Source organism: Onychostruthus taczanowskii, unplaced genomic scaffold, assembly GCF_017590055.1.
Source record: "Onychostruthus taczanowskii isolate IOZ18803 unplaced genomic scaffold, ASM1759005v1 scaffold25, whole genome shotgun sequence".
NCBI lineage: Eukaryota > Metazoa > Chordata > Aves > Passeriformes > Passeridae > Onychostruthus > Onychostruthus taczanowskii.
In genome coordinates, this window is record NW_024499796.1 from 10,362,239 (window position 1) to 10,388,704 (window position 26,466).

Genomic DNA, 26,466 nt, shown 5'->3' on the forward strand with positions numbered 1-26,466 from the left:
GTTGTTGTGTTTTAAAAGCAGCACGTGGAAGGATCCTTTGCACTCTGACTCAGCAGTTTGGAAAGCTGTTACCTCTGTCTTTGTTGTGGGTCTGATGCAGGGCTCTTTGCTTTAGGAAAAGAGCTCCGTATATCGCGTATTTAACGCGCTGTCGCCAAGGCCTGCAGACGACGCAGGCGCACCTGGAGAGGCTCCTGCAGAGAGTGCTGCGAGATAAAGAAGTGGCCAACAGATACTTCACTACAGTCTGTGTGAGGTTACTGCTGGAGAGCAAGGAAAAGAAAATAAGGGAGTTCATTCAAGGTAAGATTAATGCAGACCAGAGTTTTTATATTCCTTTGCTCTGTATTTGGATGATGACTTGGGTTAATCTTTTAAAGTATGGCTTTTGATCTGAGGAGTAGATTCCTAAAATTATTTCAATTTCAGATGGTGAATTAATGGCTAAACAGACAGATTACTGTGACTTTACAGGATGTTGTGGCATCTAAGCTATGGTAATTGTCTGCATTTTTCATGGGCTGAGAGAATGAAGGTAATTTGACCTTACTTGGCCAAAAAAATTATGCTAAATCACATTATCTGCCCCGTGGCAGAAGCATGAATACTATTAATTATTTTATATATACTGATATATGATAAACTAAGTTGCAGCATTCAGTTCTTAGTCCAGAACCTATGGCTGTACCTTAGAAGATATTTGGGATAGTAACAATGTGAATCAAGTGAATCAAAGATTCAAAAATATCACAGCACAAGAGACAGTGGCACCAGGAAACTCAAAACAGCCACTTATACCAAACTGCTTCTCTGTTCTCTGTGCACATGTCTGACTAAGTGAAGCACATGAGGAATTTGGAGTCAGTTCTTGCTCCTGGAGCATACTATTTGGGATAGTAACAATGTGAATCAAGTGAATCAAAGATTCAAAAATATCACAGCACAAGAGACAGTGGCCCCAGGAAACTCAAAACAGCCACTTAGACCAAACTGGTTCTCTGTGCACATGTCTGACAAAGTGAAGCACATGAGGAATTTGGAGTCAGTTCTTGCTCCTGGAGCATACAGCGCTGCACATTAAACGTGCCTGAAAAACTTACCAGAAAAAATATTTTTTTACTTAAGCAAATATTCCTTCTCTTCCTCCTTTTTTTGTCAGATTTCCAGAAACTCACGGCAGCCGATGATAAAACGGCCCAAGTGGAGGATTTTCTGCAGTTCCTGTACGGGGCCATGGCTCAGGATGCCATCTGGCAGAACGCCAGCGAGGAGCAGCTCCAGGACGCGCAGCTGGCCATAGAGCGCAGCGTGATGAATCGCATTTTCAAACTCGCCTTCTACCCCAACCAGGACGGCGACATTTTGCGTGACCAGTAAGTGAATGGAATTCAAAGACTTGTTTTCTCTTTTGCGGTTGGTGCTGTGGAAGATGTGCAGCCCTCCTTGTGGGGTCTGCTGTTCTGTGTCTCTGCCCCGACACGGAGAGAGGTGGTTCTGGGCGGCCGCGATTGCCAAGGATGAGTCTGGACTCTTAGATTTTCAGTCTTCAGTTTTGTTTATTATGCCACAGGCTTGTCTGAGTCAGCCACACAAATGCATGTTTTCGTTCAGAACATTTTGTGAAAGAACGAGGAAGGGCTTTAGCATCATGTGCAAATGTGTTAGAAACAAGCTGCTAGAACAGAAAAAAAAGCGTTGTAAGTGTGATGATTTGGGGTACAGGCTGTCAGGTCTGCAAGTGTGTGTGCTGAGAGAATGATCAAAACCTGGTTCAGGACTGGACCTGGTCCATTTTCTGGTTTCACTCAGTATTTTCCATGCATTTGGGGTTCCTGTGGATTAGAACAGATGCTGTTAGGATGCTCCAGAGGACATGTGGTTGTTCTTGGCTGCACAGAACAATCCTCTGCATCTTGACTGAACTGATGTCCATCATCTGTAGGGCCACATTCCTGAAGATCTTTCTTGTCCTATCAAACATGAAGCAAGTTTCCTCAGCTGGCTGGCTGCTGCTTACTTTTCACTCTCGTTTTTTGTTTCAGGGTCCTTCACGAGCACATACAGAGGTTATCCAAAGTAGTGACTGCAAACCACAAGGCGCTGCAGATACCTGAGGTAACAACTCTTTTCCTTTGCTTTTGTATGGGTGTTGGGGTTTGGACAGGGAGTGGGATGGGGAGAGGATTGTTCTGTTTTACACTTAGAAGGGTTGCTTTGCTGCCTGTGACAGATGAAATATCCTTCAGGAAAATACACTGTAGCCATGCTGTGGCTGTACCCAGCTGCAGCTTCTCTGGGCACCCTGTGCCAGGGCCTCTCCATCCTCACAGGGAAGAATTTTTTCCATATATCTAACTTAAATCTCCCCTCTTTCAGTCTGCCATTTAAATGAAAGCTTCCCATTTCCCCCAGAGGAGCCTGTGGTGCTGCTCTGCTCCAGCAGTGGCCTGCCCAGCGAGCACTTTTGGTTTTTCCCCCAGGTGTATCTGCGGGAGGCGCCGTGGCCGTCGGCGCAGTCCGAGATCCGCACCATCAGCGCTTACAAAACCCCCCGGGACAAGGTGCAGTGCATCCTGAGGATGTGCTCCACCATCATGAACCTGCTCAGCCTGGCCAACGAGGATTCGGTACCTGGGGCAGATGATTTTGTTCCTGTTCTGGTCTTTGTCCTCATAAAGGTGAGTTCTTTTGCAGAGATCACAAACCCCGGTTAATTCCTGTATTAAACAAGCAAATTTAGGAGGAGGGATAATGCCTGTGGGTCACAGGGAGCTGGCCAGGATCAAACCCAATCTGATTCAGCAGGGCTTGAATAGGGATGTCAGAAATGTGGTCAGAGTTATGTTTTTGAATCCAAGCAAACTTTGCATTTGGAACCAGTAAAATTGGGGTGCAGATGCTGTGTGTGGAGTGGAGTTTGTTTGAGGTATGTCCACCAGCATCTGTCACCTGTGCCTGCTTCATGCTGTCGTCAGGACCAAGGTGCAGACCAGGACTGACTTGGGTTGTGTTGCTGGTCCTTTTTGACACGAGTGGAGGATGGTCTGACGTGTGAGATGCTGAAACAACAGGCTTTACATGTGTTGAGGTCCTGATGACCTTCACAGATTGTGGCAGCGTTCCCCTTCTTTCTCTTGACCTGCTAGTCATTTTTCCTTGTTGGAAAAATGTTCCTTTCATCAAACCTGATGCCTTCTGAGCGTGTGAAGTGGGGCTGCTGAGGATAAACAGTCCCTACCCTGCAGGCAGGTTACATACTCTGTAGGATGAGGATCACTGCACAAAGGGAATTGTGTTTCTGTTCTGTATCTGGCGGTGTTTGTTGATGTTGGGCTTTGCAAACAAGCTGTGTCTCTCTCTTCTCCTCCCCCAGGCAAACCCCCCTTGCCTGCTGTCCACTGTGCAGTACATCAGCAGTTTCTATGCCAACTGTTTGTCTGGAGAGGAGTCGTACTGGTGGATGCAGTTCACGGCAGCCGTGGAGTTCATCAAAACCATCGACGACCGCAAGTAGCTCGCGCAGCACAGGCAGACTGAGAGCAGGAGGGGAGCTCCTAAGAATGTACAACAGCTGCAAAAGCTGAAGAAAAGACTTTCCTTGTAAAATACTGTACAGAATTGAGGCATTTTAAAACACACCTTTACTAATCTAATTAATTTAACGGATTCTCCTCTTCTCTTTGGGTTGCGTTTTCCTCCCCTCTAGATACTGGCACTGCAAAAGGGACCACAGTTTTCAGGTATTTTGGAATCTCAAAACATTCAGAAAAGTCTTCATGCTTTCTCCACCACCCCTCTTCCCGAATTCTTATTCACGTGAATCATTCACTTCATTTAATTTCTAATGAAAAACTGAAACAAGAGGAAACAGGGCAGCCACGTAGTAAACTTTCTAGTTGAATACACCTTTTATTAAGAAAACACCAGCCACACTGAAAGTTTGTAGTAGCTGACATCAGTCATTGGTTGTATTTCACCTAAATTTAAAATCTGAGAGGACAGTGTAAATATTATATAACTATATTTAATGCATTGCAAGTATCTTTGGACTTACTATCCTTTGAATAAACAAGCAGAAGCCTCTCTGACCTCTAACAGGTTGTGACCTACCATGTTTGGGTGACAAAAGGACTTCCTCAAAAGGCTAAGATTTAAAAAGGGCAAACTGAACTATTTATTAAGATGTAATTACTGAAATTTCTAAAACTGGAATTTATAATAGGGCTTATTAGCTAGCTGAACACTTCTTGGCTAGGGCATTAGGGTGTTCCAGAGGTTTGGATATATAGAGGAGAGGGACTGTAAGTTACAATAGAAAAGTCTAATATAAAAAGGAGAAATAAAATACCTTACTGTAATATTTTTTCTGAGCTATTGTGTATACTGTACAAACCCCAAACAGAGATCCTTAACAGAACCTTGGGCTGTAATATATATTTTGATTAGTGACATTAAATACATATGCCAGGGGGTTCAGTGAATGTTTTTACTAAATGTTCTTCGTGTTGTCTGCTATGCAGCAGTGCAAGTTTTACTGTTCATAAAAAATATTTTAAAATAATATAACACTGTTCTTTATGAAACATATCATGACATCAGTTCAGGGTGTTTTATAGATTTCTCACCCCGCCTTCCCCTTAAACTGACCCTTATCAATTTAAGGAGGTTTTTATGCACAACACCACATGGGTTTTTCATGAGTGAGGTGGTCTGGGGCATGGCCAGCAGGTGTTGGCTGTACTCTCTGCCCTTTTTCAGCTTCAATACAGTGAAAAGGGACAGCGAGCACTGAGCTTTCTCATGTCAGTATTATTTCTTGCTCTTTCCAGAGTGTTCATTGCACTTCTGACAGAGGGATGTGGTAAGACTTGGTGTCTGTGAGTGGTAAAGAAAACAAAATCTTTCTCACGTTCTTTTAAAAACACAATTGGTTCATTTTGCGTGTGTGTGTGCATTTTGATGATTAAAACCTGTAAGCAACTAGTACTTGAGAAAATCATGTGGTCAATTGGAATTAGAGCAATTTATGTAAAGTGTTGAGTGCTTGATTTGGCTGTGCTACTTGTCAAGGCATAATCAGGAAACTCACTTTTTAGGGCTCTCAGATATAACTCAATTGAGCAGTTTCGCCAATCTGATCACAGGTGAGAAGGTGGGATGGTAACCTTTTCCTTTTCTCTGTAGTCTTTCTCCTCTTGATTGCGTGGAGGAGCAATACTCAGTCAAACCAGAATTCTTCTGATCTGCCTTACTCGGTGTCTCAGTCTGTGTAGCATTGCAATATTCTGGTTATTTAGCCTTGATGGGTTTTTGGTGCTGAACATGTAATTCAATATTGCAAGCACAGCCCTGCAGCAAAGCACAAACATGCCCTTGAAGATATGGCCAGATCATATCAAAAAGCAATATAAATTCATTTCTATCGAAGTGTCCTGTAACACGTAATTATTACTTGAATATCCGAGGTGTTAAGACTGATGTGTGGGAGTTCTGCAGTTTGGGTGTTGGTTGAGGAGAGTGTTTGTGGGGTCCCTGAAGGAGGCACAAGGACACAGGAGGTGGTGATCAGCCTGTGTGCTGGCCTGGCTCAGGGTTTGGTCAGCACCATCAGGGCTTTCAGCTTCACTCTCCTTTGTGGAAGGGGCAAGAACCATTTCCTTCACAGCTTTTATCACTTAGTTTCTCTGCATGGAAAAATACTTAAAAGAACGGGAGTCTTTTTTTAAATGTTAATTATTTTAAAACCAGTAGGTGTTCCGGTGAGCCCCAGGTGAGCTGAAGAGTTTTTGTAGCAAGATGGTCCTTTGCTTCTTTTTTCCAGCCTACTTTGAAGGTCCTTTATTAGTCTTGATAGGAGTAGTTAGAGAATTAGGCTTTCCAAAGAATTAAAAACCTGCCTGTAATGTCCTTTTACTGTTTTCCCCTGCATCCCGTGATGTTTTGTTTTAAAATGCTGAATTCCATGTCTAGGAAGTGGTGTTGTTAGGTTTGATGTGCAATAGCCAAGGTGAGAAGACACTGCATAAAGGACCAAAAGTAGCAGAACTGCTGCCAAAAGGTGCCAGCCACGGGCCTGTTGCTGTAATCTCGGTGCTTTCTGTGAATTGAGCTCCTGGAGCCCCTGGAGGGGAGGAATGGAGCATTTTGGGCAGGGTGGAGCAGGGGAGGCTCCTTGGTACCAGCTCACAGCGTGGGCTTCAGGCTGGGCTGTTGTCTCAGCGCTGATCTTGGCACGTTCTGAGGAGCTGCCACGATGTCTGTGCCTGGGAATGCTGCAGAGGTGCTGGTTTCCTTTTTGGGTAGAGGAGGGAAAGGAAAGGGCTGGGGTTTTCATCTCTAGGAGATCCCTTTGTGCTCCTAAGTGAGATTTCTCTTGAAACCTTTTTAAAATCCTCTTTAAGGAGAGTCAGAATGTGTCTGGCCTATCAAGGATTTGAGTTTAAAAGTTTTTGTTTTGGAGACCTTTTACTACCAAATGCTGAATGTAACTGCCATAAACTTCAGGAAAAAAAGCCACGAACATGATGCTGTTTCCTGTGGGTGAGTCTGGTGAGCACAGTGTTGGTTTGTATTGCTTGGAAATGTTCTGTTAAGCCAAATTCTCACAGAATTGGGGAACTCACTGCCGTGGGAATGGGGTGGGGGAAGGGGGCAGGAGAGGGGCAGAGCTGCTGGCAGCAGAGCTGTGTGTTGGCACGAGTGAGCCAGTGTGCCTGGGGAGCTGGAGCAGCCAGGGCAGTGGGGACAGGGGGGAAGGATGCTCGTGTCTGGGTACAGCTGGGGACGTGGTTGAGCCTGTACTACTTGAGAATTAACCTCTGCTCAGTTAGTAGCGTGTGTTCTGTACCTTTTAATTGTGCTTTACCTCTATTGAAAAGCTTTGTACTGCCTCTCCTCTTTGGTAAAGCCTTTATAAATCTAAATTAACGAGCTTGCACAATCTTGTATACAGGAACCCCATCTTGTCTCTTAACGTGATTATTAATGTATTATTCTGTAAAAACTGATTAAAAGGAGAGCAGTTTAACCGCCTGGCTTTGACGTTTCTGCCTTGTTCCAGTGCCATCAGCAGGGGTGGCCGTGCAAGTGTGAGCACTTCCCACTAACTCTGTGTGGTTTGCACTGGGCATTGCTGCTCTGCCATCCTCACTCAACACAGGGGAGGGACACTGGCAAAAAGGAACCAAAATCCAGTAAAGGGGAGAGGAAGCTGCTGCACTGACTGCTTAACAGAGCTCTTCAGTTATAATTTTGGATCTGCAGCTTGGCTGTTGTGGTAGCTTGGGAGGAGAGAAGCAGCTCAGCCTGCAGCAGGATGCGCCTGTCCCTCTGCTGGCTGCTCTTTGATGCCTTGTTGAGAGTGGTCAAGTCCAAAAGTATTATGTTTGGCGTCTCTTTTCTTAGGAAATGTTCATTTTTTTTTGCTGAGACAGGAGCATTTCTCCAGCTGGCACTCACCCCCTCCCGGGCGGGGCCGGGCGGGGCCGTGAGCTTGGTCCCCGCAGCGTTATTGACCTTGATTCTCTCTCATTTGCATCCAGCATTTTTCATCCTCTGGAATATGGTGTTTGGGGACCTTTCCATCATTAAGTGGATTTACAGCAATTTCCTTATGTGTTTTCTCCAAGGGATTCTGTTATGAGAGGCACATTAAATCTCCATTAATACCTCATTATCCGACTGATAAGATTACCATGATAATGAGGCAGAAATTCTAATTGTTTCACTTCTTATTGTGCCTTTCATTAAATCATATACCTGGAAGTTGCTGTCAGAGTGGGGATCTCCAGCCTGCAGAGCCTGGGAGGTGACCTGGTCCTGTGCATCCTGGTTCTGTCCCATTGGACTCGAGGGATCCTGGGGTGTGCTGGCCTTTTCTCCTGGGCTCCTGTGCCTCCTGCCACGGCCTCCCCTCCACGGCCGGGCTACCAGAAGGGCTTCCAGTGGCCCAGGGCCCTTGGCAGCCTGCACTGGGAGCGTGGATTTGGAGAGACTGTTCCACGCGGCCCCGTGAGCTGCCTGCTCCCGAGGGAGGTTAAGCACAGGGGTGTGCAGCCTCTGTCGGAGCTGTTACAGCCCATCAGGTCAATGATCCATGAACTAAAAAGTCTCTAAGAAAGAGCAATTATTGTCTATCATGTGTCAAAGGCGCTCGTATTGACCCCGGGAGATGGAGCCATTATGGCCTGTTGAGGCAGCGATCCATGAACTCCATCCATGGGAGCTCCGGACACACCACGAGGTGAGGGGGCTGGGGGGCAGCTCTGGGGGTGCTGCCAGCTCTGGCTCCTGCCATGGGCAGCCCAGCCAGCCCGAGGTGGGGAATGGGCCCCAGGGAATGTCCCCAGCTCCTGCTCCCCTGGAGCCTGCGCAGGGATTCCCTGTGACCAGCAGGACAGCCATCCTCGCCAGGAAACCCCACGGAGCCCTGCCTGGCACTGGCACAGCCTGGAGCCAGCAGGGCCCCCCTGCCCTCAGCCTGCTCCCCTGGCCCAGCTCATGGGGCACAGGAGCCCGCGGAGGATGGCAGCCCTGTCCCTGCCCGTTCCTCGGTGGGTGACACCCCTGTCCCTGTTGGGTCCCTCGGTGGGTGACACCCCTGTCCCTGCTGGGGTCCCTCGGTGGGTGACACCCCTGTCCCCATTGGGTTCCTCGGTGGGTGACACCCCTGTCCCTGCTGGGGTCCCTCGGTGGATGGCACCCCTGTCCCTGCTGGGGTCCCTCGGTGGGTGACACCCCTGTCCCTGCCCAGTCCCGTGGTGGATGGCACCCTGTCCCTGTTGGGTCCCGCGGTGGATGGCACCCTGTCCCTGCCCGGTCCCTCGGTGGGTGACACCCCTGTCCCTGCTGGGGTCCCTCGGTGGGTGCCACTCCTGTCCGTGCTGGGGTCCCTCGGTGGGTGACACCCCTGCCCCCCCTGTCCCTGCTGGGGTCCCTCGGTGGATGGCACCCCTGTCCCTGCTGGGGTCCCTCGGTGGGTGACACCCCTGTCCCTGCCCAGTCCCGTGGTGGATGGCACCCTGTCCCTGTTGGGTCCCGCGGTGGATGGCACCCTGTCCCTGCCCGGTCCCTCGGTGGGTGACACCCCTGTCCCTGCTGGGGTCCCTCGGTGGGTGGCACCCCTGTCCCAGCCGGGGTCCCCGCTCCCCCCGGTCCCGCGGGAGCCCCGGCGCTGGCTCTGGAGCCGGGCAGGGCCGGGCGCTGTCCCGCACGGGGCTCAGGCTCCTCCCGCACTCGGGAGGAGATGTCTCCATAGTAACTGGCACGTTTGGAGGGCAGCGGGCGCAGGGGAGCGGAGACAAAGCCTGTGCGGGAGCGACCCTCGGCGAGGGCGATGCCACCCGGGCCCGCTGTCCCCGCTGCTCCGTGCGGTGGCACCGCCACGGCAGCGTCCCCTGCCCGCGGGGCGGTGTCACCCTGTGCCAGGGGTGGCTTTTGGCACCAGCCCGCAGAGCCGGAGCCGGGCTCGCTGCGGCACCTGGGCCGGGCAGGTGCGGAGCGGGCACTGCCCACCCTGCCAGCCCCGGCGCAGAGCCGCGCTCAGCCCCGAGCCAGCAGAGCCGTTGGGCTGGGGTTAATCAACATTCATTCATGTTTCCAAGTGGAAATTGAGCATTTGTTTAATTATGTGTAAGCAGCAATACATTCTGGCCATTATCTAAATCACTATTTTATTTCCTGGATGTGGTTTCATAATGCTGGGTTTGTGCTCCAGCCTCTGCATCATTAACAGAGAAGAGTTAATGAATATAAAAGCGTAAAGGCTAATTACACTTTAATTTACAATCATGGTCTCATTTTGGGACCACATGAAATCTGTTTTGAAAACAATTAAAACAAAACAAAAAAAGCCCAGTGAAGGTCTGGAGAGCGGCGGGGTTTTGGCACGGAGCGGTGCCGGCGGTCACCGGGGGAGCCGGGGCTGCCGGGGCCGGGGCTGCCCGGGCGGGTCCCTCGCCGTCCCCCGGCCCCTCGGGGTGATGACCCGAGCTGGCAGCGGCACCCCCGAGGCCGTGCTGCTGTGGGCACCGTGCTGAGGGAGGTAAATTGGAGCCCGAGAAGAGCACAGTTCACCGCAAGGAGACAAAGATTTATTGGGCTGCAGATGTTGAAAGCAAAATCCAGCCATGGTGCTGACTCCAGCACTTTGCGGCGTTTACCATCCCTGGGGATCCTGTTCTGTGCCTCCCTGCAGGTGCCTGGTCCTTGGAGGGACGGTGGCTGCAGCTGGAGTGGCGGCAGGAGAGGGGAAGGTGAGCGGGGCCAGGCTCTGTCTCTGCCGCGCTGGCTGCGGAGCTTTTGTCACCTCGGGCGCTGGTGACAGGGCAGCTCCCTGCAGGAGCCCTGCCTCTGCTGCCATCATCCATGGCAGAGCTGTGGGCGGCCCAGAGCGTGGGGCACTGTCACAGCTGCTGCCGTGTCCAGGCCCAGGCAGGAGCTGTCCCCCCTGGCATGGGATGTCCTTTCTGGCTGTGGCTGAGGGTCACACATGGGGTTCTGGGGCCGAGGTGTGGCTGGGAGGAGAGCAGGGCCCTGGGGAGCAGGGCAGGAGCCTGTGCTTTGCAGTGGGTGAATACCTGTTTGCCTCTCCTTTATTCTGATTCCCTCAGCCATGGGATAGAAGCTGTGCTGGGACCAGGAGGGAGCAGTGGCCTTGTCACCAGAGGCTTGTTCCCTTCTCTGGGCTGGCTGCCTGCGGCCAGCAGAGGAAATAAATCTCCCTGAGAAAACCACTTTGCTCACACAATTCCAATCCAACAGGGCACCGTGGCATCACTCACTTCCTGTTTTATTTAGCTGATGCTCTTTCACTGGGCCAGTCAAGCCCTGTAGCAGTGGATGCCTTTGCTGGCTGCTGGGGCTCATGGCCCCGGGCACCGTGGGGGCAGCGATGCCCATCCTGCCAGGGCCCAGCTCGGGCAGTGCTGTGGCTCTGCTGGGACCTGTCCCCAGGCCGGTGCCCTGAGCAGATGCCCTGCAGAAGCACTGAAGTGCCCGTGGCTGTGCTCACCCTGCCTGTGGTGGAGGACAGGAGGTGTCCTTCTACAGCCCGGTGTGCCTGGAGGCGGCCCAGGGACATCTGCTCAGTGGGATTTACAGGACCCAGCCCTCGTGGAGCCTCTCCTGCTGCTGGATGTGCTGAGCTGGGGCAGGGGAGGCTCCTTCACCAGCGGGCACCGTGCCAGGCAGTGTGGCAGGCCCGGGCTGGAAGGGGGTCAGGGGCTCTCCGTGCCCCCCGTGCCCCCGCTCCCGTGGGGTCCCCTGCCCCATCCCTGCTCCTCTGCAGGCGCCCGGGAGTGCTGCCCCTCCCTGTGCCAGGGCTCGCTCAGGAGCTGTGCCACGCCAAAGCTCAGGCAGGTTTGTCACTTGTCACCACGGCGGGGCTGTGACACTGATGAACGCAGCCAGCGGCTGAGAGCCTGCGGCCGCTGACTGGAAGCGCTCACCACTGGGAATTCTTGTGGGTTAGGCACAGCACCTGCACTAACAGGGATCTGACTTTCAAAAATCCGTGGCTACCGAGGGCAGCAGAGGAGGAGCAGCTGCAGTGCCCTGGGAGCAGCCAGGGGCACGGCATGGGCCAGACCCTCATCACCTGCACTGCCCTGAGGAATGCGGTACCCAGCCCGGCTGAGGGGGCTGCTGGGGGCTCCGGGTACCGGGGGGTGTTGGCTGCCATGTGCTGTGTCCCATGAGGGCTCAGGGCTCACTCAGGACCCTCTGCAGTGGCACTGGTGGTCGCAGGGCTCAGCTCCCCTTGGCAGCAGCGTGGGGATGCTGCTTGTGCAGGGCATCGTCAGCTCCCCACAGCTCCCCCTTGTCAGCTTCCCACCTTCCCACTAATCCTTGTCATCCCAAATCCTATCAGCACTGATTTGATATTTACCTCCAAATCGTGGATGAACATGTTGAACATCATCATCCGATGATGATTCCCCATTGACAACCACTTTTTGAGACCTGTCAGTCAGCCAATTCTTAATCCTCCTAATGTGAGCTCTATTGATATTATATACAGCTAATTTTTTAATCAAAACATCATGTGCTATTAAATCAAATGCCGAACAGAAGCCAAAGCACACTACTGCTCCTCCGTTACTTTTGTTAGGTAAACTTTTAAATTCAAGGAATGAAACCAAATTTTTTGACAAGCCTGGTTTCCCATCCAGCCTTGGGTTACAGCCCCCCTTGCTGCCACCTGCAGCTCCTCGGGATGGACACGACCGGAGGGGTGAGTGTGCCCTGCGAGGTCGGGCACGGGGCTGGGTGTGCCAGGGTGGGCTGGGTGCTGGCTAACTTCACCGTTAAAGTCTTGGTGGGGAAATGGGAATCTTGCTCCTGCGCTGGATGCAGCCTCTGACCTGAAAAGGCGGGCCCAGCCTGGCGGGGCAGGCGTGCAAATGCGAAATGACAGCGCAGGGCTCTCCAATATGGTCACCAGCTGTCCAGCCAGCCCGGCCCTGCTGCCCCTACACAGACACGTTTTGGGGAGGAGGGCGGGCAGGGCCGGGCTGGGGCAGGTACGTGCGGGCAGGAACACGCTGCCCGTGCCAGGGCGCTGGGATGGCACCGGCGCTCATCAGCCCTGATGGATCAGCCCTGGATGGTGCTTGGGTGCAGTTTGGGTGCAGTTTGGGTGCAGTTTGGGTGCCTGTGCCACCGAGGCTGAGCTGTGGGGACCCCTGCCCACAGCCAGGTGAGCCTGCTGGCAAGCCCCTGCCTGGAGAACCACAGCTCCTGCCCTGGTCCATCCAGCACAAGGCGACCCGCCCAGCTCTGTCCCCTCCAGCTCAAGCAACCCTTTGTGAATCTAAATTAATAAGGTTGCACAGACACAGGAACACGGGCTGTGTCTTGTCTTTGTCGATCAATGCCTTCTATCATCCCATAAAGCTGATTAAAAAGCAGAGCAGTTCATCTCACCAGGTTCCGCATCCCAGCATTATAAATTTGATATTCCAGTTAATGATTGTCAGCGCTGGCGGGGGACACGGAAACTGGTCAGTATTTGTAGTTTATAATTAATACTGGAGCACTGGGTTTATTCCTAATATTGGAGCATTGCTGCAGAGGGCACCAAGGAGGAATTTGGGGCGGTTAGGATTTTATTATCATGCCAAAGAGCAAGAGAAAGGCAGTTTGTGCATCCAGCACATGCCAGAGGGACAGGGAGTGACCAGTGTGACCTGTCACGGTCACCAGCTCCACACGTGTGTCCCCAGAGCTGCTGGCAGGTCAGCCCAGGGGGTCAGCTCCATCCCAGCCCTTCCCTGTGTCCGTGGGGAGGCTGCTGTGAACAGATGTCTGTGCCCCAGCTCTGGACACAGGGATGCTGTCCCTCAGGCTACACGGTGACCTGGTTGGCAATGCCAGCTGCTTGGCCAGCCCGTGGCTGGATGTGCTGTGCCTCCTGTCTGGCTGCTGTGGCTGCTCCTTGCCAGCCGTGGCACGGGGCAGAAAATGCCACCACAGCATCCCACAGTCACTGCTGGGCCAGCACAGGCAATTCTGCACTTGCTCCAGGAATAAGAGTTTTCACCCCAAAGGAATGTCCTGAGCTGTTTCTCTGGGACAAAACCCCATAACCCGACCAGGTCCCCAGGGTCAGACAGCCTCGTGTCCTGGAGCCGTGAAGTGCAAGGGAGGGCTGAGGGGGTCTCTGGCCCTCCAGACAGCAGCAGGGACAGGGAAAGGGACAGGAAGAAGGGCAGAGAAAGGGACGGGGAGCGGGCAGGGACAGGTCGCGCAGCCGGTGCCGCTCCCGAGCTGCGATCGGCGGCCTCAAGGTGGCACCGTAAGAGTGGGAACGGCGCGGCAGAACAAAGGCACAGCACAGAGCCCCCGGCACAGAGCCCCCGGAACACAGCCCCCAGACCAGCCCCCAGACCAGCACAGAGCCCCCAGAGCAGCCCCCAGAGCAGCAAGCACAGAGCCCCCGGCACAGCCCCCAGAGCAGCACAGAGCCCCCAGACCAGCTCAGAGCCCAGACACCAGAGGCCCCAGCCTACCCCAGAGCCCAGCCCAGAGCCCCCAGACCAGCACAGAACCCCCAGACCAGCTCAGAGCTCAGCCCAGAGCCCCCAGCCCCCGGACAGAGCAGGCGGGTCCCGGTGCCACCGGCAGGAATGGCAGCCCTGGGGAGGAAGGTGGGGTGGCGGCGGGGGCAGGAGCGGGGCCCTTGGGGCAGCCCCAGCCCCGGCAGCCCGGCCCAGCCCGACCCTCAGGAGCGGCAGCGAGGGGCTCGCATGTCCCGGGGCCGTGCCAGGCACGGCTCGCATGTCCCGGGGCAGTGCCAGGCACGGCTCGCATGTCCCAGGGCAGTGCCAGGCACGGCTCGCAGGGCACCGGGCTGACGGCAGGGGTGGAACACCCCCCGTCTCCATGGGTTTTGGGGGGATTGTCACGCTCTGTGTGTTTCTCCAGGCACGGGAAGGCGGATGCCGCCGGTGGTGCGGGGCTGGTGCCCACTGGAGACGATGGCGCGGATCCACCCGGGCCAGGGTGCCAGGTGTGATGCTGGCACTCCCAGCTCCCTCTCCCTTGTGCAGGGACAGGGATGCTGATCCTGGAACGCCACCCGAGCCCCTGGAGGGTGTGGGGTGTCCTCCTGCCCGGCTCCCCGGCCGGGAGCCCCCCTGGCTGCGGGACCTGCTCTAACCGGAGCTCGCTGAGGAGGAACCCGGCGGCTCTGCCTGCCTTGACACCGAGACCTAAACTTGCTGTGAAACCAAATGGATGCACACACCCACACCCACGAGGCTTTTAGTTCGGCAACAAGTGAATCCATCAAAGCCCAGCACCTAATTTAATAGCAATAATGAAAGGTGTGCGTCACTATTAATTTAAGCACTCCAACATTAGCCTTGCACTTAGAAACCAGCAAGGCAAAGCTATTTACAAATGAATGTACCAGGGCAATAAATTGAAAGGACTGGTCTGACCTGTGGTGGCGGCTTTCTTCATTTATACATAGATATATTTCCATAGATGCATTTATTCCCATCTCTTTAGCGAACTCTCCCTAATTAAGTTGAAGTGGCAGTAGAAGTGTGGCAGTAAGTGTGGAAAGAAGCTGCTGAAAACGTATTTAATTCATTATAAATAATCTTTGATACCGTGAGGTTGCATAAAGGTTTCGGTATCAGAGCAGGACACCAAGGAAGGCCAAGGAGATCATCTGCACACAGCGGGAGCGGCTGCATCCCGCGGCTTGACGAGCTCCAGGCAGGGAAGGGGAGCAGGAGCCTCCGGGGGCAGCGGGAGCGGGGTAAGCCCCGGGGGTAATGTGTGCGAGCAGGAAGGTGTGTGGCACCCGCATTAAAGGAGTTTAATGTGCTCAGAGTCACATTTTTGTAGCCTTGCAGAATACATTATCTGCGAGCTGCCTTTACGGGCTGTCACCTCGCAGGGAGTTCCTGGAAACCATTATCAGCCTCTAATGATATTATCAAAATTGGAGCACTCGTGCCATGGCGGGGCGAGGGTTCATCCCCGCTGCCAACACTGTCTGTGAGGGCAGCAGGACAGGGCTGCGGCTCCGTGGATCCTCCTCTGGAGCACAAGTCCCGTGGGTGATGTGCCGAGGGGTGCAGAGCCGTGGGGACCCTGCGTGGCCCAGGGAGCTGCTGTGAGGGCTGGGGTGGCACCCTGGGCTGGGATTGGCACCTTGGGCTGGGATGTCACCTTGGGCTGGGGTGGCACCTTGGGCTGGGGTTGGCACCTTGAGCTGGGATGGCACCCTGGGCTCAGATTGGCACCTTGGGCTGGGATGGCACCTTGGGCTGGGATTGGCACCCTGGGCTGGGATTGGCACCCTGGGCTGGGGTTGGCACCTTGAGCTGGGATTGGCACCCTGGGCTGGGATGGCACCTTGGGCTGGGATGACACCTTGGGCTGGGGTTGGCACCTTGAGCTGGGATTGGCACCCTGGGCTGGGATGGCATCTTGAGCTGGGATGGCACCTTGGGCTGGGATGGCACCCTGGGCTGGGATTGGCACTTTGGGCAGGGGTGGCACCCTGTAAGGTCTGTGGAGGAGCCCAGCCCAGGGCACAGTGCCCACCACACCCCACTGCAGGGTGCCCTTCCCATGGCGCTGCTGACCCCGAGTGCTGCTCTGCCCTCTCTGTCTGCTGGCACTACAGAAAAACAGAGTCGTCTTTTTTGGAGTGTAATCTCCTGCCTGCGACAAGGAGCCACGCAAACTGATAAATTGCAGATTAAACGAGTGCCACACTCCACTCCAGCCCTGGCTGTTAATTCCCCTGTTGTGCAATTCCCGGCTCTCAGGGCCTGTCAATTCCAGCTAATCGCAGGAGGCACTAAAACACTCTGCCCTGACAGCCCCGGATCGAGGCACCCCTGACTCCCGGCTCAGGTGGATTGCACGCATCACTTATGCACAAATCAGCAATATGCCAGCAGGGAGGAATTATGTCCGATGACAGCCCAGACATGAGGTACATATTGCAGAGCCGGCGAGCCCCAGCCGCCGTGACAGATTGCGGCGCGGGGCTGCGCTGGTGCGGGAGCAGATCCCGGCTGCCCCGGCCCCGAGCGCACCCGGAGCCACCGGCCCCGCAGCCTGTCCCCTCCCTGCCCCTGTCCCCGTTCTTGTCCCCATCCCTGTCAGTGCCACTGCTGCCCAAAGGGGCGAAGGGAAAGACGAGAGAACGGGGCTGGGATTGGCACCGTGGGCACACGGAGGGTCCCACCCAGGCTGGGGGGTGCCAAAGCGCCCTGCAGTGCCCAGCTGGGGTGGGCACCAGCCCCGCTCAGCCCAGCCCGGCTCTGCTGTAACATTTAACTTGCCGTAGTCTGTGATCCTGAAAAGCTGAAATTAATGACAGCCTTGCAGTTGCTCATTAATAATTGCTTCATTACTGTACGCAGTTGCAGCCTCCTGACAATAATGGGGTTTGCTGGTGTATTTCTAATTATCTGGCATTTCAGCTCCCTAATAGAGTCCCGGTGCTCCCTGACGAGACCCGGCTCTCCAGCAGGAGCGCAGCCCAGCCCCGACACCCGAGCAGAGCCCGGCTGCTCCTTCCTTCACCCGAGCAGAGCCCGGCTGCTCCTTCCCGAGCAGAGCCCGGCTGCTCCTTCCTTTACCCGAGCTGAGCCCGGCTGCTCCTTCCTTCGCCCGAGCAGAGCCCGGCTGCTCCTTCCTTTACCCGAGCTGAGCCCGGCTGCTCCTTCACCTGCAGCTCCTGGGAACAGGCTGAGCCTGGGCTCGTGCTGAGGTCGGTTTGGGGGCAGGGACACGGCCAGAGGAGTTGGGAGCCCCAGGGCACTGAGCAGGTATGTGCCTGTGGCTGGCAGGGCTCAGCGTGACCACACCATGGCTGTCCCCTTGGCCACACCATTGCCATCCCCTTGGCCACACCATGGCTGTCCCCTTGGCCACACCATGGCTGTCCCCTTGGCCACACCATGGCTGTCCCCTTGGCCACACCATGGCTGTCCCCTTGGCCACACCATGGCCATCCCCATGGCCACACCACCACTGTCCCCATGGCCACACCACAGCTGTCCCCATGGCCACACCATGGCCATCCCCATGGCCACACCACGGCTGTCCCCGTGGCCACACCACCTCCACCCCGTGGCCATGGCAGCCCCAGGCCTGGCAATGCCCCTTGGCTGCGCTCCAGCCCGGGTGGCAGAGCAGGAGGAGGCTGCAGAAGCCTCGGTGGCTCCTGGGGCTGCGGGCGGTGGCAGTGGCTGAGGAGTGGAATTCCAGCTCCTCCCAGAAATCTGCTGGCAGTGGCAGTGGCAGGGGAACGGTGGCCGTGTCCCCACGCTCACAGCCTGGAAATGACCACTTGTGCCCCTGCCACCAGCTCCCAGCCCATTATGGCACACGCAGGCCCGCACTCCCACCTGGGGAGGGGGCTCATTTGTAGTTAAAAATCTATTGTGACTTGTCAGAAAAATGAATAAATGAGCACATTATTTTTTCATTTTGGAGCTCAGCATCTGTTTGTCTAATCAAGAAAGAGAACTGGGAAAGTCAACCAGGGCTGACGCACACATTTTATTTAACTTTTCCTCTGTCAAAGGAGTTTAAATGTGTAATGAACAGGCCATGGTGATTTGAAATATAATCCCATTACTCTGATGAGATTACCCAGGCTGTGAGAGTTCACAAATCATGCTTAGGGTTTTTAGAGTGAACAACACCCTGTTGAGATTTTTTTTCCCCTTTTTGCATTTAAGCAGAGGTGTGTGTGGGGAGAATAAAACATGACAGTGCTTAACCCTTCATGCAGTGGAGCAGCAGCATGGAGCTGTGCCCAGGGCCAGCCCAGCCCTTGGTGACCCTGAGCTCTCCCATGGTCAGGGCAGCGATGCCAGGGAGCAGCACCTGGCCAGGGCACGCTCCTGCTGGCCCTGCTGGCCGTGTGCCCACTGTGCCCACACGTCCCTGCCCTCGCTGCTGTCCTTGTCCCAGCTGGGTGGCTGTGCTGGGATGTGATTTAAGGGGCATTAATTTCAGCTGCAGCAGCAGCAGCACCCAGCCCCAGCCGCCGCCACAGCAGCGCATTTCCATGAATTCATGGGCCCATTACAAACATGTCTCCATAAATAACTGCCCCCATTCATCTCAGGGCTGCACCCACGGCTGTGCAGTGGGTTTTGCTTGCTTGTCCTGGTGCCAGGGCTCAGCTCCCCCTGAGGGGCAGCTGCAAAACCCCTGGGAGGCACCAGGCTCCTGCCACCCCAAAGCCAAAGGTGCCTGTGGCTGGAATTGGTGCTCTGGGAGCCCGTGGCAAACCCTGCAGAGCCCAGGGAGAGCACCCAGTGCTCTGGCCTTGCCTGCCAGCCTGTGCCAGGGTGCCCTGGGTGCCCCCTGCTCGGAGGTCTCTGCTGCTCTCCTGTGCTCCGACGAAGCCAAGGAGGTGGAGGGGAATTGTCCCTGAGGACAGGACTCCTCTGGCAGCAGGGATCAGAGAGAACTCAGGGAATCTCTGCTGCTCCAGCAGCCGCCTGCTGCAGCAGGAGCCACGCTCTGCTCCGCTCTGCCCGGTAGCAGGGATGGGGAACAGCTTGCCTTGCTGACCCAGTTGAATGCCCATCTGACTCAATTACATCTACAGCTACCGGGGAAGGACCAGCCCTGATGGCTCCGTGCTCAGCTGTGCTCACTCTGAGCCACGAGCGCTGATTTAACTCCTTCAGGAACGCTGGGCAGCAGAAATGCCTCTTCTGGGGCAGGGATGCTCAGCTCCTGGAATGCTGGACCTTTCCAGGACTGAGATACAAGCATTTTATTGTGGCATGTTAATTAAACACATTATGATGCACTTTGCAGGGTTTAAGGAAGGTTTCCCGTGGGCCATGTATCAAACTGAATCTGATCTTTGGAAGCAAATTTGCTTTTTAACTGTCAGTGACTCTTTTGGGGCAAATAAACTGACTTTGGGGTCCTCGTGCAGCCCTTGGAGCAGCCTCCAGCAGCAGCCTCTGCGTCCATCTCTGCCTGGGTCCCAGGACACCCACCCCAGCAGCAGGAAGGTGACTGATGGGAGGGTGTGAACACAGCTGCTCTGGCCAAGGGACAGTGCCACCAGTGTCACAGACAGCAGAGATGTGACTGGCTGAGTTTTTTATGCTCTCCTGAGAGCAAACCTGCACATGCTGAATCCCTGCTGATAATAAATACATGTGAGGGGGTGGCAACAGCACTATGGCCATGGAAACAGGAGATTGCTGCAGTTTCTGTACCAAAGAGGCAATTTTTCAGTTCAGTTAAAAAGAATTGAAACTGGGTGGCCAAAGAACATTCACAGAGCAACTTTAATGTTAAATATTTCACAGAGTTGGTTAAAAGAGTCATTTACATCGAAGGGGCTTTTCCCGTTGTATCTGTGCTGCATTTGCACATAGAAAATATTTTAAAAATTACTAGAATACTACAAAATAGCGTTTCTCTTGTTTTGCAGACATCGTGGAAGACTGTACAGGGAGGCCTGGCCTCGGTGGTGCAGGGCCAAGCTTCTGAAACCCAGAACAGAAGCACAAGGGGTGAGAGCCAGCCCTCCCCTGCCCAGGGCTCTCCCCACGCCGCGCTAAGGCTCAGGAAGTTTTCTCTGTACAAAAGCAAGGAGGGAGGCTGGCAGAGGGTGGGCAGTGCCCCAGCCCCGTGGGGAAGCAGGGCAGTTCTGTGACAGTGTGACCTGGAGAGAAGGAGGAAAGACACCTCTGGTGAATCCAGCCAAACCGCGGTATGGGCGCCGGCAGCGCTCCCGTGTTCCCTGACGGAGGAAGGGTGAACAAGGCCAAGGTGGTTACAAACCCCAGTACAAAGTAGGCCTTAATTTTTATTGTTAAAGAATAATATCGAGAGAAGGTGAAGGCATTTCTCAGTGCCCAGGGCAAGGTGCCCCAGTGGATGTGCCAGCCCCGGGGTGGCAGCAGCTCAGGATTCTCCTCTCCACCTCCAAGTGGATTTCCAACCACTGTGCTGCCTTCAGCAAGGAACTCCCAATAAAGCATTTGCAAAGCTGAAAAGCACAGTTAAATAAAAATATTTTTGAACAAAACAAACACAACAGACTCGACTGTCTCAGTGCTCCCTCGCTCCCCTGCCGTGGCTGCTGTTCCTGGCTCACGGATGCCTCCTGCACTTCAGCAACAGAAGTGAAACCATCTGGGACTGCAGCCTCCCCCCAAAAGAACTGTGCATCATATGGACCTTGAAAAAGATTACATCTGTTTATTAATAGTAAAAATGGATACATTTGTCCTACATTTTGTTTTTAGAAATTTGATCATGTCACAAGCAATACCTGCGTGTACGTGGGTGGATTACAGATGTATATAATTTATTTTAACCAGGCTGTGAAATAATATGTAATCACATCTCTTCTTGTGATTGTACATAATACAGTAATTAAATGATGCCAGTCTACGTCATTCTCTTAATTCTAATCAAAGGAACCTGAAGCGTAACAGTCTTCTTTCCGGCTGATATGGCTCTTTATTTCTGTCACAGGGGAGACTTCCCATCGCCGAGGAGGGATAATCTTCCAGCCGTGAGAGACGGGATAGTTCAGATTCCTGGCTGCCCTGCCCGCAGCAGGAGCAGCGTCCGGCCCCGCGCGGGCGCGCGGCTCCGAGCGGCGCGCAGGCTCCCGAGGTGCCAGCCTCACTGCTGCCCCGACTTCTTCTCCTTCTGGAAGCTGAAGCTTGTTCTCCTGCTCAGCTTTCTTTGTTTCTGAGCAAAATAATCTGCTCTGGCTGTGCTGGCTCGCGACTCTAGAATATAGTTAACCTGCAAGAGACGAGGCGGGGTCGCTGTCACAGCCCGGGGTGGGCACGGACCCCCCAGCCCAGCCCCTGAGCAGGGCTCTGCTCCAGCTGCTCCCAGAAACCACGGCAGGATGATGGCAGAGAGAGCCCAGAGTGCCAGGAGAGCCTGAGCTGCCCTCCTGTGTCCCACTGGGGTCACCCAAACCTCAGGGGAAGGCAGTGAGCAGTGCAGACCCCCCAGGGCTGGGACAGCCCAGTAATGAGCATCAATAAAGGACCTTATCAGCCCCAGTAAAAAGAATTCTTCCATTATGATGTTTGCATACTCAGCTAATCTCAGAGTTTCCCTGTGTTTTGGCACATTTTGCTTGATGAAAGCATTTTAAAATGATATTTAACAAGCCTGCTACTCCCTAAATTTATTATCTCCAATGCTTTGTGATAATCTCAGAGATAATTTTAATGGAAGGTTAATGCAAGAATCAAAAAGATAAAAATGCCCTTTGGTCTGTCATTAGCTGGTTAATATGCTGTGGCTTAAAACTTGCACAATTTTATGCACTGTAGAGTGTTTCACTTTCATTGCATATTACAGCTTAAGGCATAAAAATATAGGGAATTTTCATGGTCAATAAAGTCTCAGTCCTTCTCACTTGATCATCTAAAAAGCCTAATTTGAAAAGTCTGATTTTTCTGCGCTCCCTAACGCTGATGGAATTGAAAACAAACCAGTGACTTGTGCATGAAACCAGAGAACGTTCTGCATAAACAAACTGCAACTTGGGAAAAAAGTACTGCTCAGTATTATTTCTCTCTTGAATATTCATGTTATTGACAGTAAACCTTTTTTTAGCCTTTGTTTATGACCAGGCTCGGATGGGTGGAAGTGTTCAAAACCCAAGGAGATGTGGCATGGGGGTACTTGGGCAAAGGTTGGACTTGATGACCTTGGAGGTCTTTTCCAGCCTTAATGATTCCAAGATTCCACGATTCCAAGCATTTGGGATTGCAATAGCTGATCTAAGATAAAGTGGGAACAGAAGAATTGGCCGAAGAGCTCACAGCAGAAACCCCCTCAAACACGCTGACCTCCTGCGTGATGAATAAAAGTTATTTTATCGCACGTCAGTTGTTCAACAATCCTCTAAACTCCGCCCAGCCAATAAAAGCAAACATAACAGATGGTTTGCCAAAATTACTGCTTTTGAATTTTGACTTGCTACGAAAGATGAACTCGTGGAAAATTCCATTTAATTTTTCAAGAGTGTAACAAAAATTTGTTCCTCAAAGCAAGGGAGTTTGTGTCTGCAGAGGGCCCCAAGGAAAGCAAACAGTCCTGAGAGAGGATCAGGGCAGGGAAGAAGCCCCTGGTGCTGTGCAGGGACACCTGAGTGTGGGGCAGGAGCACCCAACCCTGCATGGCACAGGGCTGCTGACCACGTGGAAACCACCTGGACACAATAAAATGTGGCAGTTTCCTATTAAATTCCACGGAAAATGGTGTCTCTATTAACTAGAAAAAAGCACAAAAGGAAATGCTACGCACAGGCAGGCAGTGGCTGTGTGGCTGCTGGAAGGATGAATAAAACAACAGGCATGGAGCAGCCATCCTGGCAGGTCAAACACAGCCCAGTGGTCCTCAGGCACCGCACCCTCGTGTGTTTCCAGAGCCTCCTGAATACTCACATGTCTAACAAGTGGTAAAACACCAGGATTTTGGGTCACGTTAAAATTTAATACTCACCTTCAGTACAATTTCATTGACAGTAGCAGCATCTGATTCAAAGTAAAGGTGTTTGTAGTCATGATTGCTTAGATATGTAAGTTTAAATATTGCATGACCTGCAAAGATAAGAAAAAAACTGCTTAGAATATTCCTGTAAAGTTTGAGCAGAGCTCGTTGCCTGACAGAAGAAAACCACAGATGGTGATCTCAGCGTACCATCAGCACGACAGAAGGAAGCAATGAAATGCTGACAGGCTTCTCATGTCATTTCAATTTAAGGCAAGTGGTGGCTTACAGGAGCAGCTGAACTCCAGTCAATAAAGTTCCTTTTCCCATCACATCCCCACTGCAGGAAATGCAAAAATCCATCAAATGGCTGGTTAGCTCTGCTCGGCCACCACGGCGCTGCAGCCCAGGCACCGCGGCGGGGCCGCCCACGGGAGGGTGGAGGAGGCTTGTACTCAACAGAACATGGCAATTAATCCCAGAGCCACCCCTCCAAACCCTGCTCCCAAAACTCCAGGTGAGCCCAGCTGGCTGCTGGAGGCCGCGGGGAGCAGCACCAAGCACAGGGCACCGAGGGACGCGGCCGCGCCGCCGCCAAACCCCAGCCCCATCCCGCGGCTGGGATCGCCCTTCCCACGCCAAGGAAAAGCAAATTAAACTCAAAGTGTGACCTGCTGGCACCTTCCTGGCACTGCTCCAAACGGAGGTGCCACGTGCTGGCCCTGTGGCACACGGTGCTGGCCCGTGGCTGCCCTGGGACAGCGGTCCCGGACTCCGAAACGCCGTGCCAGGAGGAAGGAGTGAGACACAAAGGTCTGACGTGGAACACGAAGGAAGGCAAAATATCCTTCACTTGTACGGATGCTGATGGCTTCAAAATGAAAATTAAATGTATTCTATACATGATACTTTTACAACGGTTTTCTAATTTATTCAGTTCAACAGCCAGAGTTAGCAATCCATAAAGTAACAGCCACATTACTGTAAATCCAGGTCTTTCCTGCAGGAAAGCTAATTGGAAATCTTATTTACATTATCTAATTCTCCAGATTTCCAAAAAGTGACTGATATATGCTCAGATTGGTGGCCAGGAAATTTGAGATGCAAGTATTTTATTGTGGCATGTTAATTAAACACCATTATGATGCACTAATCTGGAATATAAATTCTGTATTGAAAAATTGGCTAATAATAATAATAATAAAAACCCAACCCTTTAAATCATTTGACAAATGATGCCTCGGTGGTACTAAAAATGCGGAATTCCAAGCTGGGAGCTCATCAGCATGTTAATTCATGCAGCTTTGCCTGGAACACAGCATCTTAATGATTCCAAAAATGCCAGTGCACCACTCCTGGGGATGGGACACAGCGCCGTGCTCCACCAGCTCCCACCATTTTCCCTGGACGTTGGACATTCCACTCAGCTTATCAGAAATGAAACCGGCACGAAACAGGCTCAGAGGATCCCAAGGAGCTGCTGCATTTCGGGTTTTGGAAAGTCACTGGGTAATTCCTGCTGTGGATCAAGACCAGGTGTCACCTCGTGTCCCAGGGCAGCACTGCCCTGCCCAGGGCAGCACTGCCACGGGCAGTGTTCCTGCTGCCACGGGCACAGAGGCTGCTCTGGGCCTGCCCAACAGGGCACTGGCCAAGAGAGGCTCCTGCAGGGCTCCAGGAGAGCCGGGGACGTGGCACCGATGGCAAAGGCACAGAGCCCCTCCTGTGGGACTGGTGACTCCGTGGAAAGGAGCCAAGAAGACTTTTCCTTAGAAAGCCCCATTACAGCATCATGTTTATGGGCTCCAAGTCCACAACACGCTACTTACAGCATGAAATATGAGCGCACTGAAATCCTAACTGGCACTTCGCTCTGCTACTCTTCTAGCCAGATGGAATTTATGAATTGTGAGATTGATTTCCATTTCCAAGAGTGCTTAAATATGTGATGTACCTCTTTCCAATAGAGCACCACCCCTGACAATTCTGAGATCAATAGGAGCTTCCATGGTTTGATGTTTCCGTGCGAGGATCCCGTAACAAACAGCAGCAGCTCGAGGGCTCCTGCTGCACGTCAGGGGGGATTTAAAGCAAATGCAGGCACTGCACAAGCAGCTGCTCCCATCACCCCACACCAGCAGTGGTGGGTGTTTGCAGGGAACCTCAGTGCCCCGCAATCAGGATTAATCAGCTGCACAACAACAGAAAATCCACGTTATTCCTGATGACGTTTGTCTGCTGAAACAGTTATGGAAAGCAAATGGAAGGACAGGAATTCAGCTGTTACAAGCAGCTTTTGTCACGGGGCAGGTGCAGCCCACGCTGAGCTCAGCACAGCCAAGGGGTCTCATGCCAATGGCCCTGGTGCCCCCTGAGCCCCCAGCCGTGCCCCACAGCCCCACAGCAGAGCAGCATCTCCTCCTGCTGCCCCTTGGCCCCAGCTCAGAGCGCTGATAAATCTTCCCCAGCCCAACACTAATGGGTTCCTGTGTGGTTACTCCTGGAGAGGAGCCTACAGACGGAAGGGCAGGATGCTAATTCACTGGGAATTCACCAAGGAGAGCTCATTTACTCCTTCAGCACCGTGTCTCACGTTCAGCTGCTCAGCCCATCTCCCGATTTTTAGCACCACTGCACCGCCAACGAGGCGAGGGAAGAGGCCCTGCAGCGCCGCAGCTCCGGCTCCGCTCGCCCTTCCCGGGGCTGCTGGAGCTCCTCGAGCAGCCTCCACCCTGCACATCAGCCCCAGAGCTACACACAGCCCTGAGAAATGCTGGGGAATTACAGCTCCACCACCACCGGCCATAATGTGCTTGTGCAGGCAACAGTAAATCTTGTGCTAATTCCTGCTTGGATCTTGGGAAAACGTCCAAGCCCTTGGTGGGCCCCACACTGCACCTGACACAGGTAGAAAAATAATCACTTTAATCTAAGCACTAAACTCGTTTTATCAAAGTCAAAAAGATATATTTTTTTGCCTGGAAAACAAGGATATGAATTTGCACAAGAGAAGATAATTTTTTTTACTGAATCTGCCAAGACTAGAAAGTTCTTCTTCTTTCCCTCCCACCCCGCAATTCAGCCCTTACCCAAACCCTCTCTTTGCCAACTCTCTAAACAGAACAGAATTAAATCACTAATTAGATGGAGGATGAAAAGAATATTCATGAATTGGACAAAGCAGAAAACAAACAAACACTAGAAATGCAAATTTATGTTAATTTTTCAATATACCTTGATGATTGCTTTGTCATTACAGGGCCATAAGGCAGAAGTCAACAATTAAGAGTTATTAGTGGAATAAATAGCTGGAGAAGGACTCTCTGAAGAACAAAGCACTTATGGACATCGTTTGACATCACTGATTCTCACTGCTTCAGAAACTGTGACCTCCACAGGCTCAAACCCTGAAATCTCTTCTCACGGGCCCAGAAAGGATGCAGAAGGATCAGAAATACACCAGTAAAAGGCAAGGAATGA

General features: G+C 52.9%; 2 protein-coding genes across 8 annotated transcripts in view; one reads left to right on the forward strand and one right to left on the reverse strand.

Annotated features, from left to right (window-relative positions):
• GAPVD1 (GTPase activating protein and VPS9 domains 1) overlaps positions 1-4,986 on the forward strand; it is a 28,079-nt gene extending 23,093 nt beyond the window's left edge. For all 4 annotated transcript variants that reach the window (XM_041407042.1, XM_041407039.1, XM_041407038.1 and 1 more), the window contains 5 exons: positions 116-303; positions 1,160-1,373; positions 2,043-2,115; positions 2,481-2,678; positions 3,374-4,986. In XM_041407042.1, the coding sequence (XP_041262976.1) occupies positions 116-303; positions 1,160-1,373; positions 2,043-2,115; positions 2,481-2,678; positions 3,374-3,514 (814 nt within the window). In that variant the 3' untranslated portion in view covers positions 3,515-4,986. The remainder of the gene's footprint in view (positions 1-115; positions 304-1,159; positions 1,374-2,042; positions 2,116-2,480; positions 2,679-3,373) is intronic.
• A 15,708-nt stretch (positions 4,987-20,694) lies between these two features.
• The window catches only part of MAPKAP1 (MAPK associated protein 1), a 79,886-nt gene continuing 74,114 nt past the window's right edge, over positions 20,695-26,466 (reverse strand). For all 4 annotated transcript variants that reach the window (XM_041406793.1, XM_041406792.1, XM_041406790.1 and 1 more), the window contains 2 exons: positions 22,999-23,096; positions 20,695-21,276 (listed from right to left, as the gene is read on the reverse strand). In XM_041406793.1, the coding sequence (XP_041262727.1) occupies positions 21,151-21,276; positions 22,999-23,096 (224 nt within the window). In that variant the 3' untranslated portion in view covers positions 20,695-21,150. The remainder of the gene's footprint in view (positions 21,277-22,998; positions 23,097-26,466) is intronic.